The sequence below is a fragment of the Aethalodelphis obliquidens genome, unplaced genomic scaffold, assembly GCF_003676395.1.
Source record: "Aethalodelphis obliquidens isolate GAN/ISIS:26980383/991018 unplaced genomic scaffold, ASM367639v1 scaffold7, whole genome shotgun sequence".
Classification (NCBI taxonomy): Eukaryota; Metazoa; Chordata; class Mammalia; order Artiodactyla; family Delphinidae; genus Aethalodelphis; species Aethalodelphis obliquidens.
This window is the reverse complement of record NW_020837951.1, coordinates 5,274,951-5,291,672: the sequence shown is the minus strand read 5'-3', so window position 1 is coordinate 5,291,672 and position 16,722 is coordinate 5,274,951. Positions and strand designations below refer to the sequence as shown.

At 54.8% G+C, this 16,722-nt stretch overlaps 1 protein-coding gene across 1 annotated transcript in view; it reads left to right on the top strand.

The window, feature by feature from the left end:
* Positions 1-16,722, top strand: part of LAMC3 (laminin subunit gamma 3) — a 61,240-nt gene that overhangs the window by 32,908 nt on the left and 11,610 nt on the right. Inside the window, exons 10-21 of the mRNA XM_027104515.1 lie at positions 589-781; positions 960-1,078; positions 3,456-3,674; positions 5,322-5,510; positions 9,056-9,301; positions 10,153-10,306; positions 10,970-11,112; positions 11,605-11,783; positions 13,103-13,244; positions 14,271-14,476; positions 14,857-14,933; positions 16,163-16,297. Coding sequence (XP_026960316.1) covers positions 589-781; positions 960-1,078; positions 3,456-3,674; positions 5,322-5,510; positions 9,056-9,301; positions 10,153-10,306; positions 10,970-11,112; positions 11,605-11,783; positions 13,103-13,244; positions 14,271-14,476; positions 14,857-14,933; positions 16,163-16,297 — 2,002 coding nt within the window. The remainder of the gene's footprint in view (positions 1-588; positions 782-959; positions 1,079-3,455; positions 3,675-5,321; positions 5,511-9,055; positions 9,302-10,152; positions 10,307-10,969; positions 11,113-11,604; positions 11,784-13,102; positions 13,245-14,270; positions 14,477-14,856; positions 14,934-16,162; positions 16,298-16,722) is intronic.

Genomic DNA, 16,722 nt, shown 5'->3' with positions numbered 1-16,722 from the left:
AGACGGGCTATGACAGGGCCCCTCGGTCCTTTATGCGTCTGCCTTCTTCCCGCTGGAAGCGAGTTCTGATTCCCGTGGAAAGTGTGGCCCTTGGGGGCTGTCAGTGCCCCTGCTTAGTCACACGTGTAGCGCGCTTGCCTGGTACTCGCTCTGAGCCTCACTAAATGCCGTGGATGCGGCTCCCCAGGGATTCTGAGCTCACGGGGTTGGGCGCCATGAGCGCCGTGTGCACGGGCAGGCCTTGCGTACTGTGAGCTTCTCCTCTGCTCCTGTACAGACTCCCTTGTCCCATGACACCACACTTACAAAACCCAAGTTCCAAGATAAAAGTCTTAAGAGTGTCAAGATAGGGACAGCAGAGCGTTAAGCCAGGCGTGGGGCCCCAGGTAACTGCCAGGGTCACATGCCCAGGAAGCCAGCCCTGTCTGCGGAGGTATGAATGGGCCACCCTCAGCGTCTTCTGTGCAGGGACCCTTTGATTTTGTAGTTTTATCTTTCGAAGGTTTAATTGCCAATAAAATCAGTGTAGACTTTTAAAATCCAGCTAATTAATTGAAGACCGTCAAAGCTGCCCTCTCTTGTCTTTAGAGAAGTTCCTGGGAGACCAGCGGTTCAGCTATGGGCAGCCCCTCACACTGACATTCCGGGGCCCCCCCAGGGGCTCCCCCATTCCTGCGAGGCTGAGGCTGGAAGGGGCGGGTCTGACCTTGGCTCTGCGGCACTCCAGCTCGCCCAGCCCCCTGGACACCAGGCAGCCAGGGGAGGTACAGCTCAAGTTCCTGTAAGTGTCCCGCTCTGTCCTGAGAGATGGGGTCGAGCAGTCGGGGTGGTCCCTGAGGTCCAGGCACACCTGGTTCCCTGGGGTCTGGGGGCTCCCGCCCTCCCCATTCCTGCTGGAGGATTCCTGGCAGCACCTGCCCCGGGCCTCACGTTCTGCTTTGACCCCGTCCCCCTGCCAGGTTGCAAGAGACCTCCGAGGACGTGGACCCTCCGCTGCCGCCCTTCCACGTCCAGCAGCTGCTCACCAATCTGACTGCTCTGCGCATCCAGGCCAGTGGCCACAGTGCCAGCCCTGCCGGTGAGTTAGGGACACCCCCAGCCCCCAAACCAGCTAGGCCCCCGGGCTCTTTCGTGCGTAGCCTTGCTGAGTCCTCACAGCAGGCGGTCATCGTCCCCACTTTACCACGAAGAAGTCTGAGGCTCAGAGAGGTTGGGACACTTGCCCAAGTTCACGTAACCAGTAAGGGCAGCTGGAGGGGATGCTGAGTACAGAGGCAGGGGCTGGACAGGTGAGGGGCCTGAGGATGGACAGCTCTAAGGGACAGGTGCTTGGCCACGAGGCAGCCAAGAGCCTGGCATGGTCGCACCATGGCAGAGTCCCCCGCTGCCAGGAGGCCGCACCCTAGAGGGCCCTAGGTTGGTGCTGGCCGCAGGGGCCAGGCCAGGGTTCCCAGGGTATCGCTTCCCCCTGCTGGTGATCGGAGGTGTTGCACCTAGAGAAAGCCTGGTTTCTAAACCCTCTGAACCAGCCAGCGAAGTCATCACGACTTCAGTCGGGACCTCTAGCACCTCCCATCCTGGTCACTGGGTGATTTTGCCCTGATGGTCCTCTGACTGTTCCTGGTTCCCCCCTTTTTCCTTAATGTACTTTCTCTTCTCCCCACCCTGTGCCTGTACGTGCCTAGACCAGGGATCCTCCATGCCCCTTTTTAGAACAGATCTTTCATATATAGCACCCCTTTTACTATCTGGAAATGAAATTCACAGGTATTATAACCTAGACACAATTTTTAAAAAACAGTATAATATTCTAACTGTAGTACACAGAATAAATAAAAGGAAAGTAAATGATATTTTAAAATAACCGTATGAATTCCAGTCCCTGCTTCTAGGAGGGTGATTTGCTCCTTTTGGGAACCCCTGGCTTAGATGGCCAGCCTTTCCTGGGGCGCCTTTGAGTCCAAGGCTTGGGGGTTGTAACCCAGCCCCCTCCAGCCCCAGACCCTCCTCCTCTTTGGGGCTGTGGTTTAATTGCCTTCACCCCCATCATCCTTGCCAGTACTCCCTGCTCCCCAGACCCCCCCCCCCCTTGCAGGAATTTCATTTTTACTCTTTCCAGCAGCTTCCAGAACTTCCTTCTGTCACTCACTCAGCCGTCAGTTAACAGATGGTTACAAAGCACCTACTTAGGCCAGGCCCGTGCTGGGGGTGAACTGGACACGCACGTGGACATATTGACACTCATCTCACCCCACCCCCCAAACCTCCTCTGCCCACTGATAACGTTCCGGGGTGTATCACTCCAGACCTTTCTGTGTGCATGTACTTACATTTGTATTTTTTTAATACAGAAATGTGATCCCACAGTATAGTGGTCTGCCACTCACTTTTTTCAGCTAACGGTGCATCCTGGAGGTTGCTACTTGCCTTACACGTAGAAAAGGCTGGCTCTGCACGTCCACCGCATATCACTCCGTGGTAGAGACGCCCCATAAAGTCTTACCCACCCCCCTACTCATACGTATTGAAGTGGTTTCCAGCTTTTCACCATTGCCAACAGCGCTGCAGGGAACACCTTCGTATAAAGGTCTTTTATCCTCGTGCAAGTGTGTCTTTAGGACACATTCCTCAAAATGGAAATGTTAGGTCAAAGAGTGTACATTTTGACACATGCTATCCAATTTTGCTTCAGCAAGGCTGTACCAGTCTATATTCTGATGACAGGTGTCCACTGTCCTCCCCTATTTACCTGCTCTGGTTTTCCTCCAGTGTTTACAGAGAGTTTTTATATTTTGTCCCAAGTTGCTAGTTGTTTTCTGTGGGAAGGTTGGTCTGAGAGGAGCTACTCCCCTGTTACTAGGAGCAGGACCTCCTAATTTGTATTCCCACCGTCCCGTGCCTGAGTTCCCCACACCCACATCCTCCACTGTCACTGACTGTAACATGCTCACCAATCTGAGGGTCCTGAATGATAGCAGTCTTTATTATTTTTTTTGCGGTACGCGGGCCTCTCACCGCTGTGGCCTCTCCCATTGCGGAGCACAGGCTCTGGACGCGCAGGCTCAGTGGTCGTGGCTCACGGGCCTAACCGCTCCGCGGCATGTGGGATCTTCCTGGACCAGGGCACGAACCTGTGTCCCCTGCATCGGCAGGTGGACTCTCAACCACTGTGCCACCAGGGAAGCCCGATAGCAGTCTTTAAATGTACATATCTTTAATAACCAGTGAGAGTGAATGTCTTTCTGGAAAATTCCCAGCCATATCTATTTCTCCTTCTGAAAATTACCTATTTTTTCCTTTGCCCTTGGTCTGTTTTTTAAAAATTATAGGTGATCCATGGACTGCCTCTGTATACGTGGCCAATAACCCTTTGCCTTTTACATATGTGAATAGGAAGATTTGGGGGAGAAACATGTGCACGGAACTCTCTCCTTCTCTCTCTCCTCGATCTGCAGGCCCAGTGTTCCTGACTGAGGTCCGGCTCACGTCGGCCCGACGGGGACTCTCCCCGCCAGCCTCCTGGGTGGAAACTTGCTCATGTCCCAGGGGCTACACGGGCCAGTTCTGTGAGTCCTGTGCTCTGGGATACAAGAGGGAGACACCACTGGGGGGTCCCTATGCCAGCTGTGTTCCCTGCACCTGTAACCAGCATGGCACCTGTGACCCCAACACAGGTGAGTCTCCCTGCATCCCCCCCACCCCCGCAAGGCCACCTGGGCACACAGAACAGCGAGATGAGTACTGACCTGCACGGGGTCAGCTATGAGCATGTAAGTGATCACGAAAAACAATACCGATAAAATGGTGTCCTCGAGTCCCTCCAATTTTTATATGCTATGTCATTGAATCCTGCAAAAACCCCTGGCGGTGCCGGGACCATTCCTGTCCCATCTTACAGATGAATGACCTAAGGTGCAGGGAGGCTGCACGGCCAATAGATGGCAGAGCTACTCCTCCCACAAGTTCAGTACCAGCTATTCATCCCCACTTGTAGCAGAGGAAACCTGGGGAAAGACCTCGCCCGCAGTCACTGGGCAGGAGATGCCCGACAGGGGCTGGCCGCTGGTCCCTCACACAGGAGGTGGGAGGGTCAGCGCCCTGCTGCTCTCCTGGAGCTGCTGGGGTCTCTGAAAAGGGAATGCCTTTTCTCAGCTGGCAAAGCACAGTAACCTGGGAATGAACGGGCCAGCCAAGATGGGCATGCACCGGCAACATGAGGGGCCTCCCCGCTTCTTGTGCCCACGGCAGGCATCACTAATCGAGCCAGACGAGACCTCATAGTCCTTCTATGCAGTGCTCCAGGAGAGTTGTCTCATGAGATGGGACTAGTTTGTCATCCCTCAGAGCCCCTCGCCTTGGCATGACTTCCAGCTCCATGTGGGCGAGTCCTCATCTGTAAAATGGGCGCAGCAGCCACTGCTGTCCGCCCTGGATGGGAGGAGGAGTAGTGAGCATGTGGGTGCTGGGCCAGGAAAGCGGGGCAGGTGTGACAGCTCCCCCTGGATGCCACCCCTGCTCCGCTTGTCCGCCCTGCGTCCCCTCTCCTCCTGTTCACCTCAGGCCCTGCTGGGTGCTGCTGGGGGCCTCTGGGAAGTGCTGGTCTTGCTTATCCCCTTCTCGGCCAGGCTCCTCCCTTAGTCCCTGGCAGTGGCTCTGAGAAGACTCCAGATGCTGTGGGGCTGGAGAAAGGGGTTTGCAGAATCCCCTTCATTAGAAACCAGTGGGCAGAGACGGGGGTTCTGTTCTGTGAGACCAGGAAGCCTCTGGAAACCCATAGACCCCCTAGATGGGAGCCTCATGTCAAGGCCAGAATCCTGGATCTGTGTCACTGTCCCTGAAGTTAAGAGGACACGGAGGCTTCAATTAAAAAGATAAAGAGGACACAGAGGAAGAGGAAAAGGAAAACTGTGACAGCAAATGCTAGCTGTATCGTCAGCTGGTTCGGTTACGGGTTTTGGAATACAAAATAATAATGACGACAGTAATAATAATTGTGTGCAAGAGACTGTGCAGGGCACTTTGACTGCGTGGCCTCATTGAATCCTGATGAAAACCTTTTGAGGTCAGAGCCATTTATGCCCATTTTGCAGGTGGGGACGTTGAGGCACAGGGGTGCCCAGGTTCACACGGTCAGTAAGTGGTGGATGTGAACCTGGGGTGGACACTTCATCCCTGGGCTATGCTGCCTCCACCTTGGAAGTGTTCCCACCCCTTTTCTGCCTGGGACGTGCTCTGTGACCCCCACGGCCAGAAGCCTGCCTGCTGTCTCTGGAGCATCTGGGCTCAGGCAGTGGTGACCAGGCGCTCGTCTTGCCCCTCAGGGATCTGCCTATGCGGCCACCACACCGAGGGCCCGTCCTGTGAGCGCTGCTCGCCAGGTTTCTACGGCAACCCCTTCACAGGCCGAGCCGATGCCTGCCAGCCCTGTCCGTGCCCTGGACAGTCGGCCTGCATGACCATCCCAGAGAGCAGAGAGGTGGTGTGTACCCACTGCCCCCCGGGCCAGAGAGGTGAGTGGCTCATGCCCTGGGGCCCTGCCTCTGCCCGGCCTCCAGGAGTGAGTCCTGGGTCTGGAATGTGACAGATGACGGAGGGCCCAGCTTAGGGGTGACAGGCCTGACTTCTGGGTGCACTGAGTCTCATAGCCCCATAGCCAGGAGCCCGGGCTGAATGGGTTCCCGTCAGAACTTGGGCCACTGAACATACCACGTGGGATTTTGGAAATCCTCATGTCCGGTCCTGGCCCCACAGAGCCTGGTTTAGTAGCTTAAGACAGAGCTCAGGAATCCATATTCCTATCAATTTTCCCCCATAGTTAAGGTGGAAAACCTCTGATTGAACTTTCAGCTTTAAAAAAATGTCGTCATGGGAATTCCCTGACAATCCAGTGGTTAGGACGCGGTGCTTTCACTGCCGTGGGCCTGGGTTCAATCCCTGGTCGGGGAACTAAGATCCCGCAAGCCACGTGGATCAAATAAATAAATAAAATTTTAAACTGTCACCAGATAATGTGTGAAGCGGAAGTGTCCCCATCCCCAGCTCTCTCCCTGTTCCTCATTCGCGCTCCGGGACTCAGAGTCATCCTAGACATCTGATTTTTCTAAAAAAAAACAGCAGCTTTATTGAGATATTATTCACATACGCTATGATTCACCCATTTAAAGTGTACAGTTCAATGGTTTTTCAGTATATGCCAGTATTGATTTTTTTTTAAATTTTGGCAAATACGCATAACATAAAATTTGCCATTTTAACCATTTTTAAGTGTACAGCTCACTGGCCTTAAGTACATTTACAACGTTGTGTAGCCATCACCACCATCCATCCACGGAATTTTTCTTCATCATCCTAAATAGAAACTTCACACCCATTAAATTATTGTTTAACAGTTCTCCCTCCTCACAGCCCCTGCCATCCACCGTTCTAGTTTCTGTCTCTGAATTTGACTATTCTGGGTACCTCATGTAAGTGGACTCAGACAGCATTTGTCCTTTTATGTCTAGCTTCTTTGTTTCTTCCTTCCTTCCTTCCTTCCTTCCTTCCTTCCTTCCTTGCTGCGTTGGGTCTTTGTTGCTGCGTGCGGGCTTTCTCTAGTTGCGGCGAGCGGGGGCTACTCTTCATCGCGGTGCACGGGCTTCTCATTGCCGTGGCTTCTCTTGATGCAGAGCACGGGCTCCAGGTGCGCGGACCTCAGTAGTTGTGGCACGTGGGCTCAGTAGTTGTGGCTCGTAGGCTCTAGAGCACAGGCTCAGTAGTTGTGGCGCACGGGCTTAGTTGCTCCAAGACATGTGGGATCTTCCCGGACCAGGGCTCGAACCCGTGTCCCCTTCATTGGCAGGCGATTCTTAACCACTGCGCCACCAGGGAAGCCCTGTGTCTGGCTTGTTTCACTTGGCATAATGTTCCAAGGTTCCCAGACATCTGGTTCTACATCTAGTACCTGTGGCTGCATCAGGACAGCCCATTATCTTGGTCCTGTCAGATGCCTGCTTTGTTGAGACCACTCTGAAAGCAGCTCCCTGATGGCTAGCAGGACTGGGGAGATGCCCCAGAGCAGGGGTCCCAAGAACTGAGGGAGTGAGGTCCCACCACAGGACCCTGCCCCCTGCCATCATGATGCCCCTTTGTTTCCATAAACTTCCCCACATTTTCTGGCTCCCTACCTGTGGCTTCCTCTGGTCTGCAACATGAGGGGATCCCACTCAGTGAGAGGGTGGACACTTAGAGAAGTTACCCAAGGGAGGATTTTTGGGGAGCAAGCCACTGCTGTCCACAGAGGGAACCCTGGGAAGGCTCCCTGGGGTCGATGTTAGGCCCTGGGGCTTTGTTTCAGTTCCTGTCTTTATCACACCAGCATCCTTCAGGTCCCGCCGAAGCCCTCACCCAGACAGTCTGAGCCGGGACTGACCAGGGTCAAGCCCTGATCCCTGCCTGCCTCACTTGTCTACCATCCTGAACCCTTGCAGCTGCCTCCTACCTGGGAGCTGTCCTCACCTGGTCCCAAGTGGATGGCAGGTTAACTATGGGGACCACATTCTTCATCACCAGCTTCAATCTCCCCCTTGCCCGTCTTACTTTTTTTTTTTTGGCCGCGCTGCACAGCTTGTGGGATCTTAGTTCCCTGACCAGGGATTGAACCCAGGCCCTCTGCAGTGAAAGCATGGAGTCCTAATCATTGAATTCCCCCCTCTTACTTCCTTTCTATTTCAGAGTCTCAAAGCCAGACACTAGCCTCTACCTTGAACTCCATTCAGATTTTTCTTTGCCTTCCTTTTGTCTCTTTTTTTTTCATCTCTTCCTTAGTATTCCTCCTCTCCACGTTCAAGGTTGCCTGCCTTTAGTCGCATTACCTTGATTTCAACTGGACCAATGAACTTTGAGGATGCAGGGAGCCCACAACTATCTTTCACCATGACAGTAGCTATTTTTTAAGTTATAAAGTTAGTAATACTCATGGTAACAATGTCAACTGTTTGTAAACGTGTAAAGAGGAACGTGAATGTGCATACAAGCAAGAAGACGACTTAAGATGCCTGTCATCCTGCCACCCCCAGAGTCCCCCCAGTCGTCTGTTTCATGCAGATATACACAGAGAGGTAGGTGTACTTACCAAGAATGAACTGACACCTCATGAAAGCACATAGTCCAAGTGTGTCCTTTTATGCCCCCTCTGTGTTCAGAGTGAATCTCCCAGGCCATGACCCTCCAAAAGCCTCCTCACACACCTTCTTTTCTGAGACTCACAGTAACCCTGGGGCTGGAAGATGAAGCAGCAGCCCCAGATCAAACCCAGGAAGCAAGGTGGGAGTATGAAATAAACAGTCCAAATGGAGTTCAGAAACCGTGAGAAGCAGAAAAGGCAAAGGGGTCAGAAACCGCAAACGAAAAAGCAACCGCAGCTGAGGGAGGGAGATGGGGGAGAGGATGAGGTACAGAAGGGTGAAGAGGAGGGTGACGGTGATGTTGAAGATGGAGACAAGGAAGATGATGATGAAGGTGATGAATGACCAAGATGATGGATGATAATGATGAAGATGATGGATGGTAATGATGACAGAGATGATCAAGATGAAGATGACGTCGACAAAGGCAAGGATGACGATGATGATGAAGATGGTGGTCAAGGCGCTAATGAAGAGAATGGTGATGATGATGAGAATGTGGGTGATGACACGATGACAAGGAGGGTGATGATGGTGAATGGGTGATAACAGCCACTACTGTTGAGCACCAACCATGTGCCAGGATCTGTGCTAAGTGCTTTGCACAAGTGATCTCACCAAACCTTCTCAACAGTCCTTTGAGGTAGCTGCCATTATTGTCCCCACTCTGCAGACAAGGAGCCCAAGTTCAGAGAGGCACAGTGACTTGCTTAAGACCACACAGCCTGCTAATGGCCCAGCTGGGCCCTGGCCCCAGGTCAGACTGACCCCAGAGCCCCTGCTCTGCTCCACAAGGAGACTTGAGGGAGCTCACTTTGGTTCATGCCCGGCCTCACCCTTCATGGACCCAGCGGGCTGGGTTCCTCAATCACACAAGATTTCTCCTTTCCCAGGGTGGCGCTGTGAGATCTGTGATGATGGATTTTTTGGGGACCCCCTGGGGCTCTCTGGGGCCCCCCAGCCTTGCCAGCTGTGTCAGTGCAGTGGGAACGTGGACACCAACGCAGTGGGCAACTGTGACCCCCTGTCCGGCCGCTGCCTGCGATGCCTACACAACACGACAGGTGCCCACTGTGAGAGCTGTGAGGAAGGCTTCTACGGGAGCGCCCTGTCCCCTCGGCCCGCAGACAAATGCGTGCGTGAGTACCCCCCTCCCAGACCCACAGGGTGGGGCGTGGTGGGCCCCTTCTCCACCAGATCCAGCTGGCTGCTCTGCGAGGCTGTGCAACCTTAGGCAGATTACTCACCTTCCCTGTTGCCTTGTCAAGAAAGTGTAAGGGTTTGCTCTTCTCCGAGGTCTTTCAGCCTTGGGATCTGATCAACTCTGACCCTGTGATTTTTTTTTTTTTTTTCCTGCCCGGATAATTTAGCACTTACCTCACGCTCCACAGTTGGCATGCAAGACTGTCCCAGATGGCCTGCGGCACTCATTATGTTTGTCCTGCCCCTGGGCTTCCTGTCAGGCCGTGCCTCCCCACCAAGGTGCTCCGCCCTCTGTGCCCTCTCAGAGGGCCACAGTGTGCGTGAGCTTGTGGGAGGCTTCCAGAAGTGCTGCAGGGAGCAGCTCAGTATTTGCCCCAGACTCACTCGCTCCTGAGTCCTTGCCGCGTATGCAGCACCTATCGCCTCTTGTTTCATGGGACCCAGGAGAGCAGAGACAAGGGGCCCAAAACAGTGGGAACAGAGGTCTGCCCCTAACCCCCAACCAAGTTTCTGGCCTTCTCTCCAGCCTGTGGGGGCTCAGGGCAGGCTCAGAAGGGCCATCTGCCACCACGACTGTTCTGGGCTGTCTCTCCAAGGACATAGAAAATGGGCTGAGGCTTGACCCCAACCCTAGAACCTTTTTGCAGAGATGCTTAGGCGTCTGAGCTGAACGTGAGTCATCTCTGTGGGCTCCCCATCTTCTCTGCCGCTCCTGGGTCCCCAGAGGTTGAACAGATGATCTGCATGGTTCCCCACCACCCTTTCCTGCTCCCACCCCCACCCCCAGCTTGCAGCTGCGACCAGGCGGGCTCAGTCGGCGAGCAGAGACCCTGTGACCCGGTGACCGGCCAGTGCACCTGCCTGCCTCATGTGACCGGACGGAACTGTGGCCACTGCAGCCCTGGCTTCTACGACCTCCAGCCTGGAAGGGGCTGCCGGAGGTGGGTGGGGCGAGGCTGTGGGTGCCCTTCCCCCGGGTGTTTCTCCAGGATGGACGAAATCACCAGGGAGCCTCCAGAGAGGGGCCTGGCTTGGCAGGTGTCATCCCAGGCCCACTGCCAGGTACACTGTGCCCTGCACTGAAGGGGGACAAAGGGACGGTCCCTTGGGGGTCAGATTCATGGCCCTGCCAACCCAGGCTGCAGGCCAAGAGCAGCCCTAAGGGATGCCCAGGTGGGCAGGGGCTGGTTGGGTCTCTGATTCCCTTCTCGGTAACTCTGTCGCTCTGTGACCTTTTGGGCCACAGCAGCAGCTTAGATACCATCTTTAGGGAGCAGTGGAGAACTCCAGGGAAATGCCCAGTGAAGCAAACAGGTTTCTTCCCGACCAGACTTCTCAGGTCTTTAATATGCTAATTGCATTGTGACTTTCCAACTGAAGGGTATAGTCCAAATGTATATATGTCCCCATACCTTTTTTTGTGGGGGGAGCATTTTATGAGACTGTGCTTTCCGGGGCCCAGCCTGAGGGAAGCTGTTTGACATGTGCAGACACAGAGATGGGTCCTTGTCAATAGAGGCGTGATCACCAGCCCTGGCCGGCAGAGGTGGGACTGGGAATGGCCCAGAGCTGGACTCAGACCTGGGTCCCTTCCCTTGTCGTAGCTGCGAGTGCCGCCCGCTGGGCTCCCAGGGGGACCAGTGCCACCCCAAGACCGGGCAGTGCCCCTGCCGCCCAGGCGTCGAGGGCCAGGCCTGCGACAGATGCCAGCTGGGTTTCTTCGGCTTCTCCATCAGGGGCTGCCGGGGTAAGGAAGCCGGGTCCTTCCCAGGCTGCCTAGAGAGTGAGGCTTCTAGGAAAGAGGACCAATGGGGCAGATGGCCACGCCGCAGGAGAGAGATCAGATACGGGGCAGGTTTTCTTAGAGCAGCCGTGGGAACATGGAGTGAGTGAGCAGCGCAGAAGACAGCATGGGAGGCCAAGAATCTAGCCCTAGACTCCACTGCTAAATCCCTGTGTGCCTGGGGCCATCAGGTCACCTCTCTGGGCCTCGTTTGTGTGGTTAGACTGCGTGGCAGTCCTAAACCTGACTGGTCCTCAGATCCCAGGGGCACTGAAATAACGCAGGCTCTCAGCCATCACCTCCAGCCTTCTGAATCAGTCTCCCAGGAAGGACCCAGGAATGTACTTGAGCTGCCCATGGGGTCTGAAGCAGCCAGGCGCAAGGGTGTGGGGGACCTGGGGGTTCCAGTGTGGGGTGGCCATCAGGGCACCCAGCGCCGTCTGCCCCGCCCCCCAGCCTGCAGGTGCTCCCCGCTGGGCGCCGCCTCGGCCCAGTGTCACGAGAACAGCACGTGTGTGTGCAGGCCCGGCTTTGTGGGCTACAAGTGTGACCTCTGCCAGGACAACTTCTTCCTCACGGCCGGTGGCACACACTGCCAGGAGTGCCCGTCCTGCTACGCCCTGGTGAAGAAGGAGGTGAGCCCTCCCATCCAGGCCCTGCCCAGGGCCGCCCCACTTTCTGTTCATTTCACGCCCCCAGTGAGCACCAGCTCTGTGCTGGGCACCGGGAAATGCCCACTTACCCACAGCTCTCAGACCTTCTGGGACCACCGGCCACCTCCTTCTTGTGCCCACCCAGCCATCTGGCCCAGCCCCACCTCTGCCCTTCCCTGGCTCCTGAGCGGACAGGAGAAAGGTGGCTTCTGTTGCGTGTCCTTCCCCACCACCCAGGCCGAGGTCTCACACTTTCTCAAGTTCAATGGGAACGAGACCACAGAAGGCCCTTTGGGGGAGGGTCAGGAGGAGGGCAATGCCCATTATGGGACACAAGCAGTATCTCAGGCAGGGAGGTGGTGTCGTGCAGGGGTCAGGAGCATGACCTCTGGGGTTCCCCTACCCCCCCCAACCCTGTTAGTTGTCACATGCCCAGGCAGGTGACAGCCTTGGTAAGTTTCAGTGTGTGTCTCCTACTCCAAACTGAAATAGTTCAGGCCTGCAGCCCCTTAACCTGAATCCAGTGATGGTTCTGTAGAAAGATAGGATGGTGTGTGCTGAATATTAGGTACCGCTCCCAGCGGTGCCTGGGCCGGCCCCCTAACCAAACCCAGTGATACATCTGCAGGGGAACAGGTGAGTAGTCACACCAAGGGGGTAAATCGAGATCATAAGTAGCCTTGTTCAGAGCAGTTTTTTTTCTAATTGAGTGCAGGGTTTTTTCAACCTGATTTTGCCCCCCAGTAAGGAATGGAAAGCTTTGCAGGTTTTCAGAGCATTTTGGACTTTGGAATCGAGGACTGGGCTCGGGACCTGTATCCCCTGCCCCTTAGGGTGGTTACAAGGTGAATGTGAGCTGGTGCGGTCGCTCACACCTGGCTCCTGGCAAGTGCCCCGTAAATGCGTGTATTGTTCATACGATTGAAAGAATGGGGCTAGGAGACGTCGCAAAGCACACTCACTCGGCCTGCAAGGATCACATGCCTGCTCTGCGCCAAGTCCTGGGAACATAGCAAAACAGACAGAAATCCTCCTGGGGCTTCCCTTCCCATCCCTCCCTCAGTAGGGCAGAGGTGTGGTCGGCTGAATGCCAGCAGGGGCTGTGGGTATGAGAAGGGAAGGGGCAGCTCTGAGGACAGGGTGGGCACAGCTGGTTCTCAGAGGTCCTGTGTGTGCTTAGCTTTGAGGCCCAGGGTAGGATCGGAGAAGGCAATGCTTGGGGTGGGCAGGCCAGGCAGAGGTTTCCAAGCAGGACTTTAGGCCACCAGCCTCCCACACCGTTCCTTCCCTGTCCTCTCCAGGCTTCCAAGCTAAAGGCCAGACTGACCCTGATGGAAGGGTGGCTGCAGGGGTCAAACTGTGGCAGGCCCTGGGGACCACTGGACATTCTACAGGGAGAGGCCCCACGGGGGGACATCTACGAGGGCCACCCCCTGCTGCAAGGTACAGTGGGAGAGCAGAGTGGAAGACTGGGAGGCAAGGGGAGGGGGCTGGCTGGTCAGATGCCCCCTGTGGAGCCCTTCAGTCTGACCTCAGTCGGGTTCACCCCTAGGAGAATTCACTTGCTGGGAGAGCCTGTCTGACCTCCCCAACTAAGTGAGTTCTTCCTGCTATGCAGTCCTGTCATCCCACGAACCTCTCTTTCAATATCCCTCACCCAGTTGTACTTCGTAGCTTTATACAAAGCTACAGAATATAGCTCTGACTACAGCCTCGGTCCCCATGCCCCCTGCGCCCCCTACACTGCACCCATAAAGCTCAGTGAGGACGGGGGTGGGTTTATTCGTTGAGTCAGTCACGCAACAAATAATCATTGGGGCGCTGTCCCAGGTGCTGAACAGGTAAAGTTCCTGCCGTCTTCGACTGTTGGCCATTCTGCTCACTGCTGTATCCCCAGCATAGAAAATAAATGGGTAAATAAGAAAAAAGATTGTCATTAAGTCCACGTGCAATGTGTCCCTGGGACACTGAAATTTAGGAGCATCAAACGTGAATTGCTTTTCTTAAATTTCGCGTTCACAAGCACCTGTACTCCTGTAGCAGCCGTAGGTGAGCTGAGCACCTGTTTGCAAGACTAACAAAATAGGGAGCCATCAGATGCTGTGCGTTGAAACTCCCACACTGAGCCACGCTGCGAACTACGGAGCTGACTCAAGGCGGGTTTTACTGCTGTCTCAGGTTCAGGAATTGTTCGCTGTGGATCTAGAAGGCCTGGATTCCTTCCGGTCCTTCCTGTGTGGCTGACTTCCTGTGTGGGGGACCTTGGGTCATGATTTGCTGTCTGTGGGCCTCAGCCTTCGCATCTGTAAAATGGGGAGGCCTTTCCTTTGGAACCAGTGCTCAGGCCTGGTGATGGAGTCAAGCTGTGCCCAGGAGGAGTAGAGGACACAGATGGGGCCCCTTGAAGTTGCAGGCTTTATTGTGAAATCTCGACTGCTCTGTGACTCCTGGACTCTGGGCTTTCTGCAGGGGCCCAGGAAGACTTCCTGGAGCAGGTGACAGGCCTTGAGGGTGCTGTGAAGGCTGCCCGGGAGCAGCTGCAGGCACTGAGCAGGAAAGCCCACTGTGCCCAGGCCAGAGCTGAGAAGACCTGCGTCCAGCTGGCAGACCTAGAGGCGGTGCTGGAGTCCTCAGAAGAGGAGATTCTGCATGCAGCCACCATCCTTGCATCTCTGGTACCCCAGGGGACCCCTCCCCAACTCCTCCCCTCTACTGAGCCTGGGGCATGCCTCCGCCCCCTGCTTTGGGAGGCTGTTTTCTCATCTGCAAAATAACGGTCACACAGTGCCTCCTCTGCCGATTCAGTGAGATAATATTTGCAAAGAACGAGCCGTATTCCAAGTAGACAGTGAATGCCCAGCACGTGGTAGGCGTCGTTATGGTTATTTCCAAGCTCTAGGGCTCCGCCCACTGGATGCTGACTTTGTAGCTGGCTTTGAGCGTTTTATGAAATAAGTGGCATGGCCCAGGTCTGCCCAACAAGTCAGCCAGATGTGGGCCCTGCCCTTCAGGGATGGGCCATCAGCTTCCTCCTATTTCTCTGTCTTCTCTAAAGGCGATTCCTCAGGAAGGGCTCGGCCAGCCTACCAACTGGAGTCATCTGGCCATAGAGGCCCGTGCCCTCGCCAGGAGGTGAGCCCCCGTGCCCTGGGAGCATGGTGAGGTCCTGACCACACAACCATGAAGGGAGCCCAGCCCTTCTGCTGGGGGCTTCCAGGGTCAGGGCCAGCCCCATAGGTATCCCCACCCCGGGAGTTGGAATCACTTGAGTACAGAGCTGAAGTGTCATTGCCATGGGAAGGAGAGGTGTGCAAGGATGGCATGAGATGCAAGGGGTCGGGGTGGGGGTCTGCCGACATTGGTCACCTGAAGGCATCTGAGAGCCTTCCCTGGCTTTTTTTTTTTATAACAGCTTTACTGAGATGTAATTCACATGCCACGCAAGTCAACCAGTTCAAGTACAGTTCAGTGGTTTTCAGTGTATTCACAGAATTGCACAGAATTGCACAGAATTGTGCAACCATCTCTGCAGTCAGTTTTAGAACAGTTTCCTTACCCCAGAAACAGGTACCCATTAGGCATCGCTCCCCATTCCTCTTCGCCCTCCTCAGCCCCGGTAACCACCAATCTACTTTCCGTCTCTATAGATTTGCCAATCTGGACGTTTCATATGAATGGAATCATACACATGGTCTTTTGTATCTGGCTTCTTTCATACAGCAAAATATTTTCAAGGTTCATGCCTATTGTACCATATATCAGTACTTCATTCTTTTTTACAACCCAGTAATGTTCCATTGTACCAATATGCCACATTTTGTTTATCCAGTCATCCGTTGATGGACATTTGGGTTGTTTCATCCACTGCTTTTAAGAAGCAGCTTAAGATTCTAAAGACACAAGCTCTGAAGCAATTTGTCCCTTTAGCTGTACTTTAGGGACTGTAGACCCATTTTACAGATGAGAAAAGAGACTCAGAGAAGTAAAGTGACTTGCTTAAGGACACGGGGTTAGAAGTGATAGAGCCAGATTCAAACCCAGGCTGTCTTTTCTATGCTCTCTTTATTAGGGTAACCATATAATTTATTGTCCAAGCTGAGATTTTATGTGTGATCAAAGGCCCTATTATTTATTATGCCAGGACAACAGGCATAAACCCTATGTAACAGGAGCAGGGGCACGGGGCCCCTTCCCATCAGTCTTCACTGTGCGTCAGGCAGAGGGAGGACAGGAGCCTGGCACCCGTGGCTGTACTCCCTTTGGGACGGCAAGAGGCCCATGCGGGGGGGGGGGGGGGGGGGTGGGCCCGGGCCCCCTCTGTGTCAGCCCCTGGTGATGGTCGGGCGGGTATTGTCATACAGTCACAGGGACACCACCACCAGGATTGAGGCCACTGCTCGGAGGGCCCTGCTCACCTCCAACAGCAGTTATGCGCTTCTCTGGAGTCTGGTGGAGGGGAGAACAGCCCTGGAGGCCCAGCAGGAGCTAGAGGACAGGTGAGGAGACCTCCCAGGTGTGGGAAGGAGCTTGGGTTGGCTTCCTGAAGCCGGCAGGGCCTGGTCAGAGGCCGCTGGTTCCAGAAGCGGCCTCCTTCCCTTGAGTCCCGATGTTCTTTAGGGTGGGGTGCGATGCCTAGGGTCTTAGGCCTGCTTGGGGGTGCGTTAGAGGAACCCACTCCTGCCGGGGTGCAGCTTAGCCTCTGGAGAGAAGGAATGAGAACCTAAACAAGGAGGTTCCAGGTCAGCTCATCCTCGACCCCCTGAAGCTCCCCTGCCCCTCCCCAGACCCCTGGGGAGCTCCTGTCAGGCACCAGCTTTCTTCTTGGCCTCTGCTTCTCTGCTGTGGGTGGCCCCCTTGTATCCAGCTCATTCAGAGGGTCAATGGAGACCCACCAACGTCTCACTGAGCCCAAGTGGATTTC